General features: G+C 38.9%; 2 protein-coding genes across 13 annotated transcripts in view; one reads left to right on the plus strand and one right to left on the minus strand.

Annotated features, from left to right (window-relative positions):
* Window positions 1-732: 732 nt before the first annotated feature.
* The window catches only part of LOC124870622, a 29,191-nt gene continuing 9,992 nt past the window's right edge, over window positions 733-19,931 (plus strand). For 9 of the 12 annotated variants that reach the window (XR_007038837.1, XR_007038832.1, XR_007038834.1 and 6 more), the window contains exons 1-4: window positions 2,690-3,955; window positions 8,583-13,848; window positions 19,169-19,338; window positions 19,738-19,866. Coding sequence is in view for 2 of the 12 variants with exons in the window: in XM_047369436.1 (XP_047225392.1) it covers window positions 8,923-13,950 (5,028 nt within the window). In the remaining 10 variants the exon portion in view is untranslated. Of the gene's footprint in view, window positions 1,486-2,689; window positions 3,956-8,582; window positions 15,348-19,168; window positions 19,339-19,737; window positions 19,867-19,931 lie in introns of those variants that run through there. The other 3 variants (XR_007038838.1, XM_047369436.1, XM_047369438.1) reach the window with 3 other exon arrangements.
* LOC124870627 (tripartite motif-containing protein 16-like) overlaps window positions 2,470-19,931 on the minus strand; it is a 29,623-nt gene continuing 12,161 nt past the window's right edge. Inside the window, exon 5 of the mRNA XM_047369448.1 lies at window positions 2,470-2,682. Within this exon, the coding sequence (XP_047225404.1) occupies window positions 2,501-2,682 (182 nt within the window). The 3' untranslated portion in view covers window positions 2,470-2,500. The remainder of the gene's footprint in view (window positions 2,683-19,931) is intronic.

Consider the following 19,931-nt stretch of genomic DNA (forward strand, 5'->3'; position numbering starts at 1 on the left):
ACCATATTCATGTTTTAGAAAGGACAAGTATTTTTGTGGACAATCCATAAGATTAGTTTGAGACATTATTACATCCTCAAACTGAAAGAAACATATTGACAAAACATTTCCAGCTGTAAAGAACCCAGTGGTTCTATAAGTGTTGACTGGTGGGAGCTAAACACACATGCAGGCCACACTTTTCAGATTTTGCTTAGTTTAACAGCAGCAAACAAAGTGTTTTTATCATTGTACTTTGTTTTGGTCATCACATAAAACCCCACTAAAATGCTTTGTAATTTGTGGTTTCACAGCATTAAAGCAGATAAACATGTAATAAGTATGAATAGTTGTTTTCAGTGCAAGTTGTGTTGCTTAATAAAGAGAAAATATATTGAAATATGTGGTTGTACAGCATCACTTGTGGAACAACCTATGCGGTATGAATACTTCTACCAGTGTTTTAAGGATGACAACTAGACTAAAAAGTGTGGTGAAACATTCTTAAAATATGTGACACGCCACGGCAAAACCTGGAACAAGTCAGCAGAGCACAAAGGGAGAAAATGAGGAAAAACCGTCAATTTTTGAGAAAATGGTGATTTTCGTTTTATTGCAAAATGTGCAAGTTGAAATTATGAAGTATCCACTCAGTTCTTTAAATGACAGTTTCAGAGGTTTTAAAATGGTAAATTTTATATTTAAACTCTGCTTGTTTTCAGCCTATAACTCAGCCAGCTCGTATTTACATTTTGGAGAGGGGAAAAGTCTCAGCTCATTTCTGTAGCAGCTTTGTTTGGCTCCACGCTGGATTTTGTTCTGCTTGTCGACCAATAACCAGCGTGCTTCAAGAAACCTCGTGGCTACTTAACATCTTCTATGAAAAATAATGTGTTTCTTCACGATGGACCAAGTTCAACGTGTTGCAAACGAACTGAATCGCGGCTGTTACAGCACTTTGCTGTGGGAGAACATGTTCAGCAGTACCACCGCCGCCGGACTCTCTTCAGATTCTGAATCAGGAGGAGATGAAGAGGAAGATGATAGCGACTGCATTACTTTGGAGAACATTCCAAGTTCAACCCAAGATGAGGATGATGAAGAAAGCTTTGGACTGGCGGCTGAGGAGCTAGAACGGAAGATATCAGAAGCTATTCTTATCACAACATTTGAGGAAAACAGAGACAGTGAAACTGAGAAGATACGAAACTTTGACTGTAAATGTTATGGAAGAAGAAAGGAGAACTCTTCACTTGGGACACAGTCCTGTAGCCGCAAACTTTCTCCAGAGATCATGTAAAACATACGGATGGATTATTTAGCAGCAGAAAGGGAGTGGCAGGACATGAGAATAATCGGACATCTTGAAGCAAACCGGCGTACAGTAGAAACTTCAGCAATGATCACATCCACCAAGAAGACACCAAGGAAAAGAAAACACGGCAGGACAATTTATTCCATCGGAGGCATCGAAGTCTGCCGGAATACCTTTCAGTTTCTCATGGGGTGAGTTTGATAACTTTTAAAAAACTTATTATGATGCATCATACTGTAAATAAATCATGTACTGAAGCGGACAAATCACATAAACCTGACCAGTCAAATATTAAAATCGACTTGAGTGAGGTGTTTGTATTTTTAATCTAAGCTTGAAGTTGTGTTTTTCTTCCCCCTGCGCTGGGTGACCAGTGTTCACAACAACAGTGTTTTTCCTAGCGTAGATGTTAGCATTTACTGTATCCCATTCACAATGTGGAAATCGATTTGAGTGGGGGGGGGGGGGGGGGGGGGGGTTGTATTTTTAATAAAAGTTTGAGGTGTTGAAAAAATAAAAAACAAATACCTATTAACGTGGTGTGTTGTCATACCAATTTTGTCAACACTCGTCGATGTCATCCATAAGCTGAATATTTCCTTTGTTTCCTCTGCTCAGAATCTGTAAAGCCACGTTGACTGACATCATCAGACACTTTGATGAGAACGGTGCTAACAGGACACTTACCTGCTAAATAATATTTACCCAGAAAGGTTATTAGTTTTCAATCTAGTCAATAATAGTTCCCTAAACATTATTTTACTAAACTTGATAACTAAGTAAACACCATTAAGCCCCATTTCTCCACAAAGGTGTGGCTCTTTTCCAAAATATTTCCTTAAATATTTTACCATTACCTTAATTATATTTCTTTGAATATTATTTTAATAAGTAAAGACAACTAATTAGACACCATTGAGAACTTGTCATCCAGAAGGTTGGTTTTATTCAGCAGATCATTCTTTAAAACATTATTTTTTTATAATAATATTTTATCTGGTCTTGCATTGTGAATGGTTGTCTAAAGGTTTGCTGATTATTACCTAAGTTGGTTCCACGACTAACTTCACTTCACCTTTAGATTCTTCAAGATAATCTTTGGTTCTCAACATAAACATTTCATGGTAATGTTGCATCACTCTTTCAGTCATGGTTTTCAACCATCTTTAATCCACTTGTTCAACAATCAGAAACAAGACAGAACATCTATTTGGGTTTACACAACTCTGCAGAACCTCCAATGTTCCAAACCCAAAGTCCAGCATGTAGCGGCTGAGTGAATGTGGTCTGGACTCTGTGGAGGAGAGTCATGGTTTCAGAGACGCTGTAGAAGGACAGAAGACCTGCTCTGTGATCCAGGTACACTCCTACTCTGGAGGAACCAGGACCTGAGATGGAGTAAGTAAGTAAGGTCTTTCTAACATGTTTGATTTGAGACAACGTAGGGAGTCTCACTTTCATCTTGTGTTTAAAGAGCAGATTATAAACTACACAACATTTCTTAAATTGTGTTAATAGGCCAAGGAAAAATCTGAGTTATGCAAAAATCAACTTTTTTTTCTGAACAAATGAGAAATGTTGAAAACTGGGTATTCTGAGAATGTGAAGCGGGAACGGAGTGGCGGCGGGAATTGAGAAGCGGGAAAAACAGTGAGATGGCGACATGGACGGAAAGTTTTGATATTGGAGCGATCTGTGACATTCAATTTATAATTTATGTGCATTAATTTAGTGGTTTTTGTTTTGTATATAAAGGATGATGCGCAGAATGAATGTGCAGCAGGCACTGGTGCTCTGTTTTGAACTGGTTTCCCTGAGTCAGCTGTTTTTTTACTGGGAAAGGTCAAATCTAAACCAGTCAAAAACTACCATATATACCTTTGACCTCAGAGGGTTAAAGCCTGTGAGCTAAATGCTGCTCTGCTGTCTTGTTGATTTATCAGGATTATATTGAAGTCAGTTTTATTCTTTTGTGTGGGTATTGTTGGATAATATATAAAATGAGACACTAGATGTAGAGTAAATGTGTACTTCTCTATGTTTCTCAGTCTATTATTCTGTCATTTAAATTAGTCTATAGTCTTATTATTTTTATTTTGTAAAACAGAAGCTTTACTTATTCAGTATAAATAACATGTAATTGTGCTTATCTGAGTCACAATACGTTAATATTTGTGAGATTTTTCTGTTTAGCTTAAATGAAATTTAAACATTCAAAGTAATATACCTGTTTGAAACATAGATATCAAACATGATGTAGGAGAATGTTCAATACATTTAAGTACATTTTAACATTTCAAATGCATTTACTGTTTAACAGTTAATAAAGCTACAGAATATGTTCACTTATGTGCAGGATGCAAAAAATCAACTTATTAGTGACTCAGATGATGTTAGCTAACCTTTACTAAACCTAGTTTAGAGACCATTGTTTACTTGAGAATCAACCACACATAGTACATTACATTTTTACCTGTGTTTACTTACCTGTTATACCACAATTATCTGGAGGTATATTGTTTATTTTAATGCAGCTTTTTATATGGAAATTCCCCTAAATTTGAACCTAATGTCTCTACTCATATCTGCTGCCAGGCTGAATCACCATCCCAACAGAGTGAAAGTGTCAGGGAGGAGAGCAGCCTATACACACTTGATGAGGTAAAGACATATACATACACACACAAGGAAAATAATCTAGAGAAATGAATAAAACAATAAAAATTAGCTACAGCTACAAATGCTACAGTATACAGGTCCTTCTCAAAATATTAGCATATTGTGATAAAGTTCATTATTTTCCATAATGTCATGATGAAAATTTAACATTCATATATTTTAGATTCATTGCACACTAACTGAAATATATCAGGTCTTTTATTGTCTTAATACGGATGATTTTGGCATAGAGCTCATGAAAACCCAAAATTCCTGTCTCACAAAATTAGCATATTTCATCCGACCAATAAAAGAAAAGTGTTTTTAATACAAAAAACGTCAACCTTCAAATAATCATGTACAGTTATGCACTCAATACTTGGTCGGGAATCCTTTGGCAGAAATGACTGCTTCAATGCGGCGTGGCATGGAGGCAATCAGCCTGTGGCACTGCTGAGGTCTTATGGAGGCCCAGGATGCTTCGATAGCGGCCTTTAGCTCATCCAGAGTGTTGGGTCTTGAGTCTCTCAACGTTCTCTTCACAATATCCCACAGATTCTCTATGGGGTTCGGGTCAGGAGAGTTGGCAGGCCAATTGAGCACAGTGATACCATGGTCAGTAAACCATTTACCAGTGGTTTTGGCACTGTGAGCAGGTGCCAGGTCGTGCTGAAAAATGAAATCTTCATCTCCATAAAGCTTTTCAGCAGATGGAAGCATGAAGTGCTCCAAAATCTCCTGATAGCTAGCTGCATTGACCCTGCCCTTGATAAAACACAGTGGACCAACACCAGCAGTTGACACGGCACCCCAGACCATGACTGACTGTGGGTACTTGACACTGGACTTCTGGCATTTTGGCATTTCCTTCTCCCCAGTCTTCCTCCAGACTCTGGCACCTTGATTTCTGAATGACATGCAGAATTTGCTTTCATCCAAAAAAAGTACTTTGGACCACTGAGCAACAGTCCAGTGCTGCTTCTCTGTAGCCCAGGTCAGGCGCTTCCGCCGCTGTTTCTGGTTCAAAAGTGGCTTGACCTGGGGAATGCGGCACCTGTAGCCCATTTCCTGCACACGCCTGTGCACGGTGGCTCTGGATGTTTCTACTCCAGACTCAGTCCACTGCTTCCGCAGGTCCCCAAAGGTCTGGAATCGGCCCTTCTCCACAATCTTCCTCAGGGTCCGGTCACCTCTTCTTGTTGTGCAGCGTTTTCCGCCACACTTTTTCCTTCCTACAGACTTCCCACTGAGGTGCCTTGATACAGCACTCTGGGAACAGCCTTTTCGTTCAGAAATGTCTTTTTGTGTCTTACCCTCTTGCTTGAGGGTGTCAATAGTGGCCTTCTGGACAGCAGTCAGGTCGGCAGTCTTACCCATGATTGGGGTTTTGAGTGATGAACCAGGCTGGGAGTTTTAAAGGCCTCAGGAATCTTTTGCAGGTGTTTAGAGTTAACTCGTTGATTCAGATGATTAGGTTCATAGCTCGTTTAGAGACCCTTTTAATGATATGCTAATTTTGTGAGATAGGGATTTTGGGTTTTCATGAGCTGTATGCCAAAATCATCCGTATTAAGACAATAAAAGACCTGAAATATTTCAGTTAGTGTGCAATGAATCTAAAATATATGCTAATATTTTGAGAAGGACCTGTATATAGTAAAGAGAATTGGCCCAAGTACTGAACCCTGTGGTACTCCACAATTAACCCTGGAATTTAAAGATGATTTATTATTTACATGAACAAACTGGAATCTGTCAGACAAATAAGCTTTAAACCAGCCTAGCGCTGTTCCCCTGATCCCTACAGTATATTCCAGCCTTTTCATAACATGGTGGTACATGCTCTCAAACTACTGCCCATAACTCGGAAACCATAAGGGCTATCAACGTCATTCTTGGACCGTTTTTCTTAGAACGGACAGGGGAACGAGAATATTAATACATTTTTGTTGAAAATATAATAAAGGTACAACACTAGGTGAAAAAAGGGAAAACTGGAGAAAAACACAAAAATGCCTGAACATGCTCTCAAACAACGTCTAATATCTCGGAAAATATAAGGGCTATCAATTTGATTCATGCACTGTATTAATCAACAGGTCCTGGTGAACAATCATAGAACTTCTCAATTTTCTACAAAAATCTGTCTGGGAGGTGTGACCCTGTGAAAAAGTGGATAATTTTGACAATTTTTAACCTGAGTGAAGGTGAATTTTTCACTCTCAAACAAACCTACTTCACGAGGAAACGATAAAAGGTATCCGAATAATTTGTGGACCATAGGTATCAGCAGAGATTGGTGAACAATCCTGGAGATTTTAATGTGTCTACATAAATCAGTGTAGGAGATGTGACAGTGTAGAAAAGTTCAAAATTTTGAAATTTGTTAATTTCAAGCGATTTTGGGAAGGACAGATGTTGTGGGGCTGTCATGGTTGACACGCCTCTTCAACATTGCGTGCCGCTCCGGGTCAGTGTCTCTGGACTGGCAGACTGGGTTGGTGGTCCCCCTTCATAAGAAGGGTGACCGGAGGGTGTGTTCCAACTATAGGGGGATCAGACTCCTCAGCCTCCCTGGTAAGGCCTATGCCAGGGTCAGGAGGAGCAGTGTTGGTTTCGTACCGGCCGTGGAACACTGGACCAGCTCTACACCCTCTGCAGGGTACTCAAGGGTTCTTGGGAGTTTGCCCAACCGGTCCACATGTGGGGGGTGCTCCAGGAATGTGGAATCGGGGGCCCTTTATTAGGGGCCATCCGGTCTCTGTACAAGCGGAGCAGAAGTTTGGTCCGTATTGCTGGCACTAAGTCGGACCTGTTCCCGGTGCATTGTGGACTCTGGCAGGGCTGTCCTTTGTCACCGGTCCTGTTCATTACTTTTATGAACAGGATTACTAGGCGCAGCCAAGGGGCGGAGGGGGTCTGGTTTGGGAATCAGTGAATTTCGTCTCTTCTTTTTGCAGATGATGTGGTCCTGCTGGTCCCTTTCTAGCCAAGACCTACAGCATGCGCTGGGGCAGTTTGCAGCCGAGTGTGAAGCGGCTGGGCTGAAAATCAGCTCCTCCAAGTCCGAGGCCATGGTTCTCGACCGGAAAAGGGTGGCTTGCCCTCTTCAGGATGGAGGGGAGTTCCTGCCTCAAGTGGAGGAGTTCAAGTAGCTTGTCTTGTTCATGAGTGGGGGGAGAATGGAGATGGAAATCAACAGAGGGGTTGGTGCAGCTGCCGCAGTAATGGGGACTCTGTGCCGGTCCGTTGTGGTGAAAAGAGAGCTGAGCTGAAAAGCGAAGATTTACCGGTTGGTCTACGTTCCTATACTCACCTGTAGCCATGAACTTTGGGTCATGACCGAAAGAACGAGATCCCGGATACAAGCGGCTGAAATGAGCTTCCTCCGTAGGGTGGCCGGGCACTCCCTTAGAGAAAGGGTGAGGAGCTCGGCCATCCGGGAGGGGCTTGGAGTAGAGCCGCTGCTCCTCCACATCGAGAGGAGCCAGTTGAGGTGGTTCGGGCAACTATACCAGATGCCTCCTGGACGCTTTCCTCTGGAGGTGTTCCAGGCAGACCATGCAGCCAAGCAGACATTTTATGAAAGTCCTTGTGTATGTTATGCCATCTTGTGTGGATCAGAGACTTTTATTTTGTAGATTAAGTCAAGGTTTTATTTTGTCCAGCATGATTGTCTTTTAAGGACTGATTTTGTTCCATTATTAATAAACAATGTAAAGTATACTTTCTCAGTAATGTATTGTGTACATCTTTGAGGTTTAGAGTATCTCTAAACTTTATTTTGAGACTGTGGAGCACAAATATATGACTATGGCTCTGATTTTAAACAGCACCTGGTACACTTAGATTCAAAGCTTGAATCATAAATCCTGTTTCCACTGCTGCTTTGAGCTCGTTAGGTATTTAGGATCAATGTGACTCCTCATTTTGCTGTAATGTGGGCTAAAATTGTGGGGTTGTGTTATTCTGTACAGTATCTGTCGCTTTGACCTTGAAAGGCCAAGCTGTGGTGTTCTCCTACCTTAGAAGAGGCAGTGTTCTGTTGCTATGGTGTGTTTGTGTTTGAAAGTGAACAGCTGCTACTGATCCGTCTCTCCCTGAGCCTGCATACCTTAGTCCCAAAAACCACAGGGCGCTGAAAGGGATTCAGAATTTTTTGACTTCTGCTGACCAGGAGGGGTTTGACCAAAAACCGTGAGACCTAGAGCGATTGTGGGACAGCAAAGGCCTGATTATACAAACTGACCAAGAATGGTGACTCTAGAGCGAAATTTGTCGCGATGAGGCCAAGTAAAAAATAATCTTCCCTGAAAAAAGAACGACTGAGAGCATAAGAAAAGGGCACTAGTCAGGCTGCATCGTGTTGCATTTTTTTGTTTTCTTTTTATTTGATTCCCAGTTCCACCTGGGCCACTGTGGCTCAATGGAAGGTTTTAGGTTTGATTCCAGCTTTCCCCTGTCACATGTCGTTGTGCTCCTGGGCGAGGCAATTAACCTCAAATTTCTCCCTTAGGGAGCAAGCTAATCACTGTTCCCTAAGAGATGTGTTAAATGTAGAAGAGAGATTTAGTTAAAAAAAATATTATTTTATTATTATTTATTTGAGTTATTGTTTTGTTTCTTGCAGCAGCAGCACCCTATTCAGCACACGCCGCCCTGTAAAAACCCACCTATGCCAAGAGCTGGCTCTAACCTGACTAAATCTTATGCCATTTCCATGTACACAGTCAGAATTATGCAACAGAAGGTAAAATACTCATTTTTTGAAAGGCTAGCAAGAGCCGTTACTTTGACCAGTTTTAATGTTATCACATAGTGCTGACAAACTGCTTTGATCCCCTGTGACATCATAGGCTGTGACATGTTCCTTAGAATGGAATTGTCTGCTCCTTCTTGCTTACCTTCCATTTAACTTCAACTGTTGATCAGTCAAGAACACACAGATAAATCTTTGAGAAATCGCTGAAATGCATTACTTTTTATTTGAAACTTTAAAAAATATGGGAATTTGTGATCTTGATGATCCAGCAGGTTGCTTCTGCTGTAGAAGAGGTTGGTTTTGTTTAATCCACCGGAAACCACAGGACCTCGAGGTAAGACATACCGACACAACTGACCCAGAAACTAAATCATCTAATACAAATACCCAACAAATACCTATTACAGGCTCCAGAAACACATTTGAAGGACTCAGAAGGTTGCACCGAAACGCCTCTTTGACTTCAGCAGATCCTGTAATCTTTGAAACACTACAAAGAAATCCTTCTATTATCCACAACCTGAATTTGTATACTGACAACCTGAAGCAAAGACCCTCTAACAACAGTCATCAAGACTTGACTGAGAAAAGACAAACGTCACAGGTTTCTGACCCAAACTGTGTTTCTGCTAAGATCCAGACAAAAGTAGAGACAACTGATAAGAAGGTTCAAATCTTCAAGCCTAAAAATGATTGCTCAAACAGAACCCTGCCAGAAACAGAATCAACTAAGGCATGGACCCAACAGGTTTCCAGTACTGGCTATGTGTCTAATGTGGTTCAAAAGCCAGATGAGACCACTGACAATATGACTCAAGCATCTGGGACAATATCTAAATATAATCCTTTTTCTAAAGCCCAGACTGCTTCAGAACAACAGAATCTTAAAGACTTTGATAAACCTCTGAATCAGACCACCAATGGATCCACAAACACATTTGATGGATGCACAAAGTTGCACCGAAACGCCTCTTTGACTTCAGCAGATCCTGTAATCTTTGTAATACTACAAGGAAATCCTTCTATCATCCACAACCTGAATTTATATACCGATAACCTGAAGCAAAGACCCTCTAACAGCAGTCATCAAGACTTGACTGAGAAAAGACAAACGTCACAGATTTCTGACCCAAACTGTGTTTCTGCTAAGATCCAGACAAAAGTAGAGACAACTGATAAGAAGGTTCAAATCTTCAATTCTAAAAACAATTGCTCAAACAGAACCCTGCCAGAAACAGAATCAACTAAGGCATGGACCCAACAGGTTTCCAGTATTGGCTATGTGTCTAATGTGGTTCAAAAGCCAGATGAGACCACTGGCAATATGACTCAAGCATCTGGGACAAAATCTAAATATAATCCTTTTTCTAAAGCCCAAAGTGCTTCAGAACAACAGAATCTTAAAGACTTTGATTCACCTCTGAATCAGACCACCAATGGATCCACAAAAACATTTGATGGATGCACAAAGTTGCACCGAAACGCCTCTTTGACTTCAGCAGATCCTGTAATCTTTGTAATACTACAAGGAAATCCTTCTATCATCCACAACCTGAATTTATATACCGATAACCTGAAGCAAAGACCCTCTAACAGCAGTCATCAAGACTTGACTGAGAAAAGACAAACGTCACAGATTTCTAACCCAAACTGTGTTTCTGCTAAGATCCAGACAAAAGTAGAGACAACTGATAAGAAGGTTCAAATCTTCAATTCTAAAAACAATTGCTCAAACAGAACCCTGCCAGAAACAGAATCAACTAAGGCATGGACCCAACAGGTTTCCAGTATTGGCTATGTGTCTAATGTGGTTCAAAAGCCAGATGAGACCACTGGCAATATGACTCAAGCATCTGGGACAAAATCTAAATATAATCCTTTTTCTAAAGCCCAAAGTGCTTCAGAACAACAGAATCTTAAAGACTTTGATTCACCTCTGAATCAGACCACCAATGGATCCACAAAAACATTTGATGGATGCACAAAGTTGCACCGAAACGCCTCTTTGACTTCAGCAGATCCTGTAATCTTTGAAATACTACAAGGAAATCCTTCTATTATCCACAACCTGAATTTATATACCAATAACCTGAAGCAAAGACCCTCTAACAGCAGTCATCAAGACTTGACTGAGAAAAGACAAACGTCACAGATTTCTGACCCAAACTGTGTTTCTGCTAAGATCCAGACAAAAGTAGAGACAACTGATAAGAAGGTTCAAATCTTCAATTCTAAAAACAATTGCTCAAACAGAACCCTGCCAGAAACAGAATCAACTAAGGCAAGGACCCAACAGGTTTCCAGTACTGGCTATGTGTCTAATATGGTTCAAAAGCCAGATGAGACCACTAACAATATGACTCAAGCATCTGGGACAAAATCTAAATATAATCCTTTTTCTAAAGCCCAGACTGCTTCAGAACAACAGAATCTTAAAGACTTTGATAAACCTCTGAATCAGACCACCAATGGATCCACAAACACATTTGATGGATGCACAAAGTTGCACCGAAACGCCTCTTTGACTTCAGCAGATCCTGTAATCTTTGTAATACTACAAGGAAATCCTTCTATTATCCACAACCTGAATTTATATACCAATAACCTGAAGCAAAGACCCTCTAACAGCAGTCATCAAGACTTGACTGAGAAAAGACAAACGTCACAGATTTCTGACCCAAACTGTGTTTCTGCTAAGATCCAGACAAAAGTAGAGACAACTGATAAGAAGGTTCAAATCTTCAATTCTAAAAACAATTGCTCAAACCAAACCCTGCCAGAAACAGAATCAACTAAGGCATGGACCCAACAGGTTTCCAGTACTGGCTATGTGTCTAATGTGGTTCAAAAGCCAGATGAGACCACTGACAATATGACTCAAGCATCTGAGACAAAATCTAAATATAATCCTTTTTCTAAAGCCCAAAGTGCTTCAGAACAACAGAATCTTAAAGACTTTGATACACCTCTGAATCAGATCAGCAATGGATCCAGAAACACGTTTGATGGATGCACAAAGTTGCACCGAAACGCCTCTTTGACTTCAGCAGATCCTGTAATCTTTGTAATACTACAAGGAAATCCTTCTATCATCCACAACCTGAATTTATATACCGATAACCTGAAGCAAAGACCCTCTAACAGCAGTCATCAAGACTTGACTGAGAAAAGACAAACGTCACAGATTTCTAACCCAAACTGTGTTTCTGCTAAGATCCAGACAAAAGTAGAGACAACTGATAAGAAGGTTCAAATCTTCAATTCTAAAAACAATTGCTCAAACAGAACCATGCCAGAAACAGAATCAACTAAGGCCAGGACCCAACAGGTTTCCAGTACTGGCTATGTGTCTAATGTGGTTCAAAAGCCAGATGAGACCATTGACAATATGACTCAAGCATCTGGGACAAAATCTAAATATAATCCTTTTTCTAAAGCCCAAACTGCTTCAGAACAACAGAATCTTAAAGACTTTGATACACCTCTGAATCAGATCAGCAATGGATCCAGAAACACATTTGATGGATGCACAAAGTTACACCGAAACGCCTCTTTGACTTCAGCAGATCCTGTAATCTTTGAAATACTACAAGGAAATCCTTCTATTATCTACAACCTGAATTTATATACCGATAACCTGAAGCAAAGACCCTCTAACAGCATTCATCAAGACTTGACTGAGAAAAGACAAACGTCACAGATTTCTGACCCAAACTGTGTTTCTGCTAAGATCCAGACAAAAATAGAGACAACTGATAAGAAGGTTCAAATCTTCAATTCTAAAAACAATTGCTCAAACAGAACCCTGCCAGAAACACAATCAACTAAGGCAAGGACCCAACAGGTTTCCAGTACTGGCTATGTGTCTAATGTGGTTCAAAAGCCAGATGAGACCACTGACAATAGGACTCAAGCATCTGGGCCAAAATCTAAATATAATCCTTTTTCTAAAGCCCAAAGTGCTTCAGGACAACAGAATCTTAAAGTCTTTGATACACCTCTGAATCAGATCAGCAATGGATCCAGAAACACGTTTGATGGATGCACAAAGTTGCACCGACACGCCTCCTTGACTTCAGCAGATCCTGTAATCTTTGTAATACTACAAGGAAATCCTTCTATCATCCAGAACCTGAATTTATATACCGACAACCTGAAGCAAAGACCCTCTAACAGCAGTCATCAAGACTTGACTGAGAAAAGACAAACGTCAAAGATTTCTGACCCAAACTGTGTTTCTGCTAAGATCCAGACAAAAATAGAGACAACTGATAAGAAGGTTCAAATCTTCAAGCCTAAAAACAATTGCTCAAACAGAACCCTGCCAGAAACAGAATCAACTAAGGCAAGGACCCAACAGGTTTCCAGTACTGGCTATGTGTCTAATGTGGTTCAAAAGCCAGATGAGACCACTGACAATATGACTCAAGCATCTGGGCCAAAATCTAAATGTAATTCTTTTTCTAAAGCCCAAACTGCTTCAGAACAACAGAATCTTAAAGACTTTGATACACCTCTGAATCAGACCACCAATGGATCCAGAAACACATTTGATGGATGCACAAAGTTGCACCGAAACGCCTCTTTGACTTCAGCAGATCCTGTAATCTTTGTAATACTACAAGGAAATCCTTCTATCATCCAGAACCTGAATTTATATACCGACAACCTGAAGCAAAGACCCTCTAACAGCAGTCATCCAGACTTGACTGAGGCAACAAGAGAGACATTTGAATCAACTAATGCAGAGACATCACACTTTCCTGGAGTGGCTTTAGTTTCATCCTCAATTCAAACAGAAGATCCAACTAGTGGTGTCTCTCCTCTAAGCAGACAAAACGTCTACATGTCTCAGTTGTCTGCGGAACATCTGGACCCTTCTGCATCTAGGAGAAGACATGAATTAAGAGTAATTCTTGAAAACCCCAAAATAAATTTTCAAAAAGCATCTCCATCAAGACAAGGATTGAATCAAAGGAGAAATAACAAAATACACAGGACTGAAGATACAGAGGACAATAACCCTTCTATGGGGGCTGTAGAAAGCTCTTCCATCTCCAGTGCAGCTCAGCAGCCTGCTTGGATCAAGACCTGCACTTTAGCTTCTTTCAATATGATTCAAAGAGTAACTGGGGTTTGTGTGCACATAGCTGGAAGAGTTTTCCAAAGGCTTTCTGTATTTTTGATGTCTTTATCAGATAGAGTTCTGACACTGGTTCCTGAAATTTTTATTTGAATCTTTCTAGCAATTCCATTACTTATAGTTGAGCTCTCAAAATAAGGCCAGGCCATATTTAAAAGAATTTAAAGGCATTGGCAATAGGTAGAGACTGGTACACCTAACAATCAAAGAATAACCTTTTAATAACTATTTCAGTAAATATGATATTAATGGTTATTTGGTGATCTGTTAATATTTTGTTTTATTGCCACAGAAGATGCTGGGATATGCTTATAGTCTTACATTTTATAACAGAAATTATCACCTGGGTTTTGTTTAAACTCTAACTTTTAGTATGACATAGATAACCTGGGTAAATACCAAAAAAATATATATATTTAAAAGGAAACCTTATCTAAACCAAACAGGGATGATGTAAAACATGTAAAAACATTTAAATGAAGAAAAAAGAAATATTTTCATATGTGGGTTCTCTCCTGGTGCTCAGGCTTGCCCCACAGTTCAAAAACATGACTATTAGGTTCATTGGTCTCTCTAAATTGTACTGTTTTATTCTTATTCGAACTTAAATTTTTGTGTTATTCCCAATTGATATTAATGTCATGTTAAACTTAAAAGAATGTCTTCAGTTAAAATACTTTATGTAGTCCATTTGATTTTTTTTCTTATTCAAGACCAATTTGTCTTTTGAAATGTATGTTCTGTGAAACAATTAAAATATTTATAATAAAACAATACAAACCACTGAAGAAATACAGTTGAACAAAAATCTATTAATAATCTCTTTCTCCATTCAAAATTCCATTTTCCTTTTAATAATAAATGAAATTGTGCTTTGTAATCACCAAACTGCTAAGTAATATCAGCAGAGTCCTACAAGGCAAAACTTTCATTCAAGTCCAACATCCTACTGCTCATTTATAAAAATGAAATTAACACAAATCACCAACAGTAGGTTCTGAAAGTTCAATCTGATAAAATACCTCTACATTGTTCCCTGTATAAGTAACCTCTGCAGCAAACGACTGTTTTCTGCTCCACCATCTATAATCTTCTCACTCTCTAGCATCTTCAGTACTGGCTTTCCGAGGTGGAGTACAAGAAAGAGTACAAACATAATGTACTCAAGTAAAAGTACAGTTACTTTGATAAAATTTTACTTAAATTATAGTAAAGTTACCAGTGTCAAATAAAGGTAAAAAGTACCTCAAAACCTTTTTCTTTGGTAAAAGTCAGTTACATTTTTATGAGCAGAAGAAAGTCCTTCTTGTGCATTTCATAAAGCAAAATAGGAGATAATAGTCTAAAACAGTTTCTAATTAAAGGGGGACCTTTATTAACTAGAAAAATTGCATTTCCTGCGAAAATGCAGTGTGAATGCTGTAAGCTAAATATTTTAGCTGAAAGCTGGCAGAAACAAGCTGAAATTGACTGCAGAAAATCTGCTGAAATCTGATAAATTAGTAGAAGTAGAAACAGCAAAGAAAAACTGTCATCTGTTCTGTTTAAGCAGGAAGACTTATTAGCTATAAAACAGCTTAACAAGCTCATCCAGGAGGAGGGAATGCTGCAAGTCACTGACTGGATGCAATCTGCTGGGTTTCCTTAGATAGAAAAACTTTTTTTCCAATTTGAATAAATAACTGAATCTGACTGCACTGTTCAATGGTTAGGATTAATTGGAATGTATGTACCTGACTTTTGTGAAGTGCCTTGAGACGACGTGTGTTGTGAATTGGTGCTATATAAATAAACTGAATTGAATTGAATTGAACAATGTAAAGTTACCTCAAAACTACTTGTTCGAACAGTTGTTGAAATGCAAGAACTGACAAAAACTTCAAAAAAGCAGGAAAGAGCTGCCCATGGATGAGTTGAAAAAGCATAGACTGAAGCAAAAATATATCCTAAGAAGTTGAAATCAGTGCTAAAATACATAAAAAATAGCAGAAAATTCAGAAAAAGAATGAACTAACAACAAATATGCTGAACAAACACAAAAACAAAGAAGAAATTGCCTAAAAAAGGCAAACGTGTTCTTCAGTTAAGAGAGAAGAGAGGAGAAAGAGAAGCTAAAAAGCATAGTGGCTATCACTAGCATGAAGGCTGATATTAATTTAACCCAGCTACCATGCAAAAAGCAATATATAAGCTAAAATTAGCTAAAATGCTAATGCTTAATACAGCCTATATTCAAAAGTCTATGAAATAGCCGTTTAAAATTATTCATTCTTCAGCATTCACACAATAATAATAATAATAAACTAGAACATTTCTGAAGAAATTTAGACGGGGCCTGCCTCTTGGTGCGTGCTTCTTGGACCAGAGCCAAAGGTTTGGGGCTGAGGTACGGAACCAAAGCAACAGAACGGTGTGCATCATGATTGAGGGTAGAAGGTTAAGATGTCTATCTATACCTGTTCTTGTTTCACCAGTAATCATATGTCCTTGCATTGCTTTGGCATTCGCCAATAAATAAAGAGTCCAGTTTAGAGATGTGTAGTAATAGATGCCACAAGGCAATGGCATGGGAGTCAGGTCACTCACTGTTCTCCCTTCAGTGCTATGGCAGGCCCCAACTAAGGAATGTTGAGGCTTTTATTTTGTAAATATCTGAGTTTATTTTGAAAGGATAACGTAGATCAATTTCCATCACAGAGTCCCAGCAATAGTGTTAAGACCAATGCTGCGATTATCGCTGTGTGAAATATGAAGACGTTTATTTTGAAGGATATGTCTAGGTGTTGTTTTGAAAGTCCAGTATATTTGTCCTTTCAGGTCTGGCGAACTTCCACTAGATATAAAGAACCTGGTTGCTATTCTAAAATCATTATGTATGCCATTATCAGCTTAAAAAATTACTACTACCTCTGGAAGACTGAGGCTTTAATTTTGAATGTTTCAGTAAGCTTTAGTTTAAAAGGCCAACATGGTCCTATTTCCAACACTGGGTGAGCTCCAACAGTAGTGTGAAGCCCAGTCCTGCAATTATTTATAATTTAAAATGTAAAGGCTTTTATTTTGTAGAGCATGTTTTGTCTTATTTTGAAAATCCAGCATGGTTGTCCTTTCAGGTCTGGGTTACTTTTATTAGTTACATAGAACCTGTTTGCTATTCTAAAATCATTATGTATGCTATTATCAACTTAAATAATCACTAGTAACTATTAAAGATTGAGGCTTTTATTTTGAACATTTCAGTAAGCCTTATTTTAAAGGGCTGACCAGGTCCTATTTCCTACACTGGATGAGCTCCAACATTAGTGTGAAGCCCAGTGTTGCAATTTTCTATAGTTTAAAATGTAAAGGCTTTTATTTTGTAGAGCATGTTTTGTCTTATTTTGAAAATCTAGCAGGGTTGTCCTTTCAAGTCTGGGTTATTTCCATTAGTCATATAGAACCTGCTTGCTCGGCTGAAATCGTGTATGCTATTATCAGCTTTAAAAAGTCATTTGTAAATATGGAAGGTTGATGTTCAGTGTGAAAAAAAGGCTTTTATTTTGGAGAGTATGTGTAGGTCTTATTTTGAAAGTCTAGTGTGGTTGTCAGCTATGACTGACTTCTTGTGATCACTTATGAAAGTTTCTGGCCTGATCTCAGCCTCAGAGCCAGTCTCTGTCAGAGGTTACTTAAGGTCACTGGCAGCTGTGTTCTGTTGCTATGGTAACTAATGAGCGCCCAACAGCTGCTGTTTCTCACTCAAGCAGCACCTCACTTTGTTTCTGCCCCTGGCCTGGCTTTATAACATGGAGGCGCATGCTCTCGAACTACTGCCCATAACTCGGAAACCGTAGGGGCGATGGATGTCATTCTTGGACCGTTTTTATCAGAACGGACAGGGGATCGAGAATATTAACACATTTTTGTTGAAAATATAATAATAAAGGCACAAGAGAAGGTGAAAAGAGTAGGAAAATGGAGAAAAAGACAAAAATGCCTGAACATGCTCCCGAACAAAGTCTAATATCTGAGAATCCGTACATGGTATTTGAAATTTTTTTAAACTGTGGTCGACAGCTATCCCTCGTCCCCAATCATGGAGATTTTCATAGCTCTATGTCATTCACAGTATAAAATAGGATTATGGAAATAAATGGTGTCACTCATGGATTAGAGGTCAAGCTCTCATTGAAAATACATGTGTTCAAGCAAGAACATGATCCAAGAATTGGTTTCACTTTTTCAACCTGGGGAATCATTTATCATTTTATTTCAGTGGGTAAAATGGATCTCCTGCTGAAACTGTCAGCAGTTTGAATTCCCCTTAAACTGACATTTATTGTCCAGCTTCACTGACTGTTTTTGATCAAACCTCCCAGAGACTGAGGATGATCAGTGTTTGTAGAGCTGGAAAACAAGCTGCAGAGATGGTGTGGGTGAAACAACTGGATGTTTTTAACACGGTCGTCATGTAGCAGAAAATCTGCATGTCAGAATAAACTGAAATAAAGGAGAGAATTGATGGGGTTGTGGATATTAGAATGTGTGGATTAAACCCCAAAATCAAAAACTTTGTGTTTACGCTTCATTTAGGATCAGATTGAACTGTAAATTACAACCTTAACATGGAGCTACATTGAGACGTTTAGAACTGGTATCTACAGGCCAGAAGAACATGGTTATTAGAGATGATTTGTTGCTACATGATTCAGTGTACAGAAACTGCTCCATGTGTTTTAAAACTAGACAGAAAATGAACCTCAGATTTATCTAACAAGAACACAAGTCCATAAAAATACCATTTTCACCTCAGTCAGTTTCCTGACTGATAAAATCATGTGTAGAAGAAAGAAAGAAAGTTTTTTATTTATTAAACATCATGATTTAATTTGCAGCAGTTACTCAAAATCCAACAAACAATCTTAAAAAGGAAAATGTCATGAATTCTGTCATAGCTTTAAATCAGGTGGTAACAAACATCTCAGCACAACAACAGTTAAGCTCACAATTATTCATACTCCTGGAAGATTTAGGTTTAAATCCTTGTTATAATCTGACCAACATGTTTATTCTGACTGGAAGTAATGTTAATATTTTGGATCGACCCAGGCAGAGTCTCAGCTTTAATCCGTGAAAGGAGCCAAAGATTAGAGTGATGACAAGAACGCTTTCCCGGCACAGCAAATTCAAAAGTGTTAAATATTTTGGTGTTAATAGACTTTGTGGAAAAGAAGAGTTAATTTTACTCTAAGTAGAGTTACATTTAAATAATGTAACTCTGAGGTGACAAATATAAGTAGTTAAAATCGAGTGTCTCTATATAAATCTGCAGGTGTTGCCATGGAAACATGAACTCTTGACCTCCTAACCCTAAACTCCCACAGTGGACTTGACACTGAAAGAGTAAATTCACTGCCTCCACCTCCAGAACCACAGGTTCCGACGAAAGCTGAACATTTTGTTCTCCATTTTTCTTTATTTCTGTCTTGTTTGCCACGCTTGGTAAGTCATTTTTTTCTAAGATGGTTTTAAGTAGTTTTATTGATTTCTAATTCTGTATGTTTTTGAGTCAAGACAAAGCTGTGTGATAGGCATTAGCCACGTTGCTTGGTGAAAATATAATTCGTTTTAGCTCATTAATATTTAATGTTTGCAGGCAAATGCTTTAGCATTAAAAAGGCTTGGCTTTTAGAAGAATATTCAGTGTATTTGTTGGCTAAACTCATCAAGTTAGATACACCTTAAACAATGTTGAATGTTAGCATAAAAATATGGCGCCACTGGATCCCCGGCGAACTGAAAACTATCTCCCACAAAAAAACAGTAAAGTTAAGTAAAGTTAACAGTAAGTTTTCCAGTAAATTTGAACTTTTTGTCTCATTAATGATTTTTGTCTTTAAGGTTGGGATAGTGATGTGGCAGCTCTTCTCTTGCTGCTGCATCTCCTGCCCCCCCACATCAAGAGGCCACTAAAAAACAGCAAAGATTAGCTCCACACAGGCAGCCACTGATCTTTTAAGATTGGTCAAGGTATGCACCATTAGGACTTTTTCTAACTTACAATTTTTGGTTTGTATGCTGTAGTAGTTTGTAAA

The sequence above is a fragment of the Girardinichthys multiradiatus genome, chromosome 6 (genome assembly GCF_021462225.1).
Source record: "Girardinichthys multiradiatus isolate DD_20200921_A chromosome 6, DD_fGirMul_XY1, whole genome shotgun sequence".
Lineage (NCBI taxonomy): Eukaryota > Metazoa > Chordata > Actinopteri > Cyprinodontiformes > Goodeidae > Girardinichthys > Girardinichthys multiradiatus.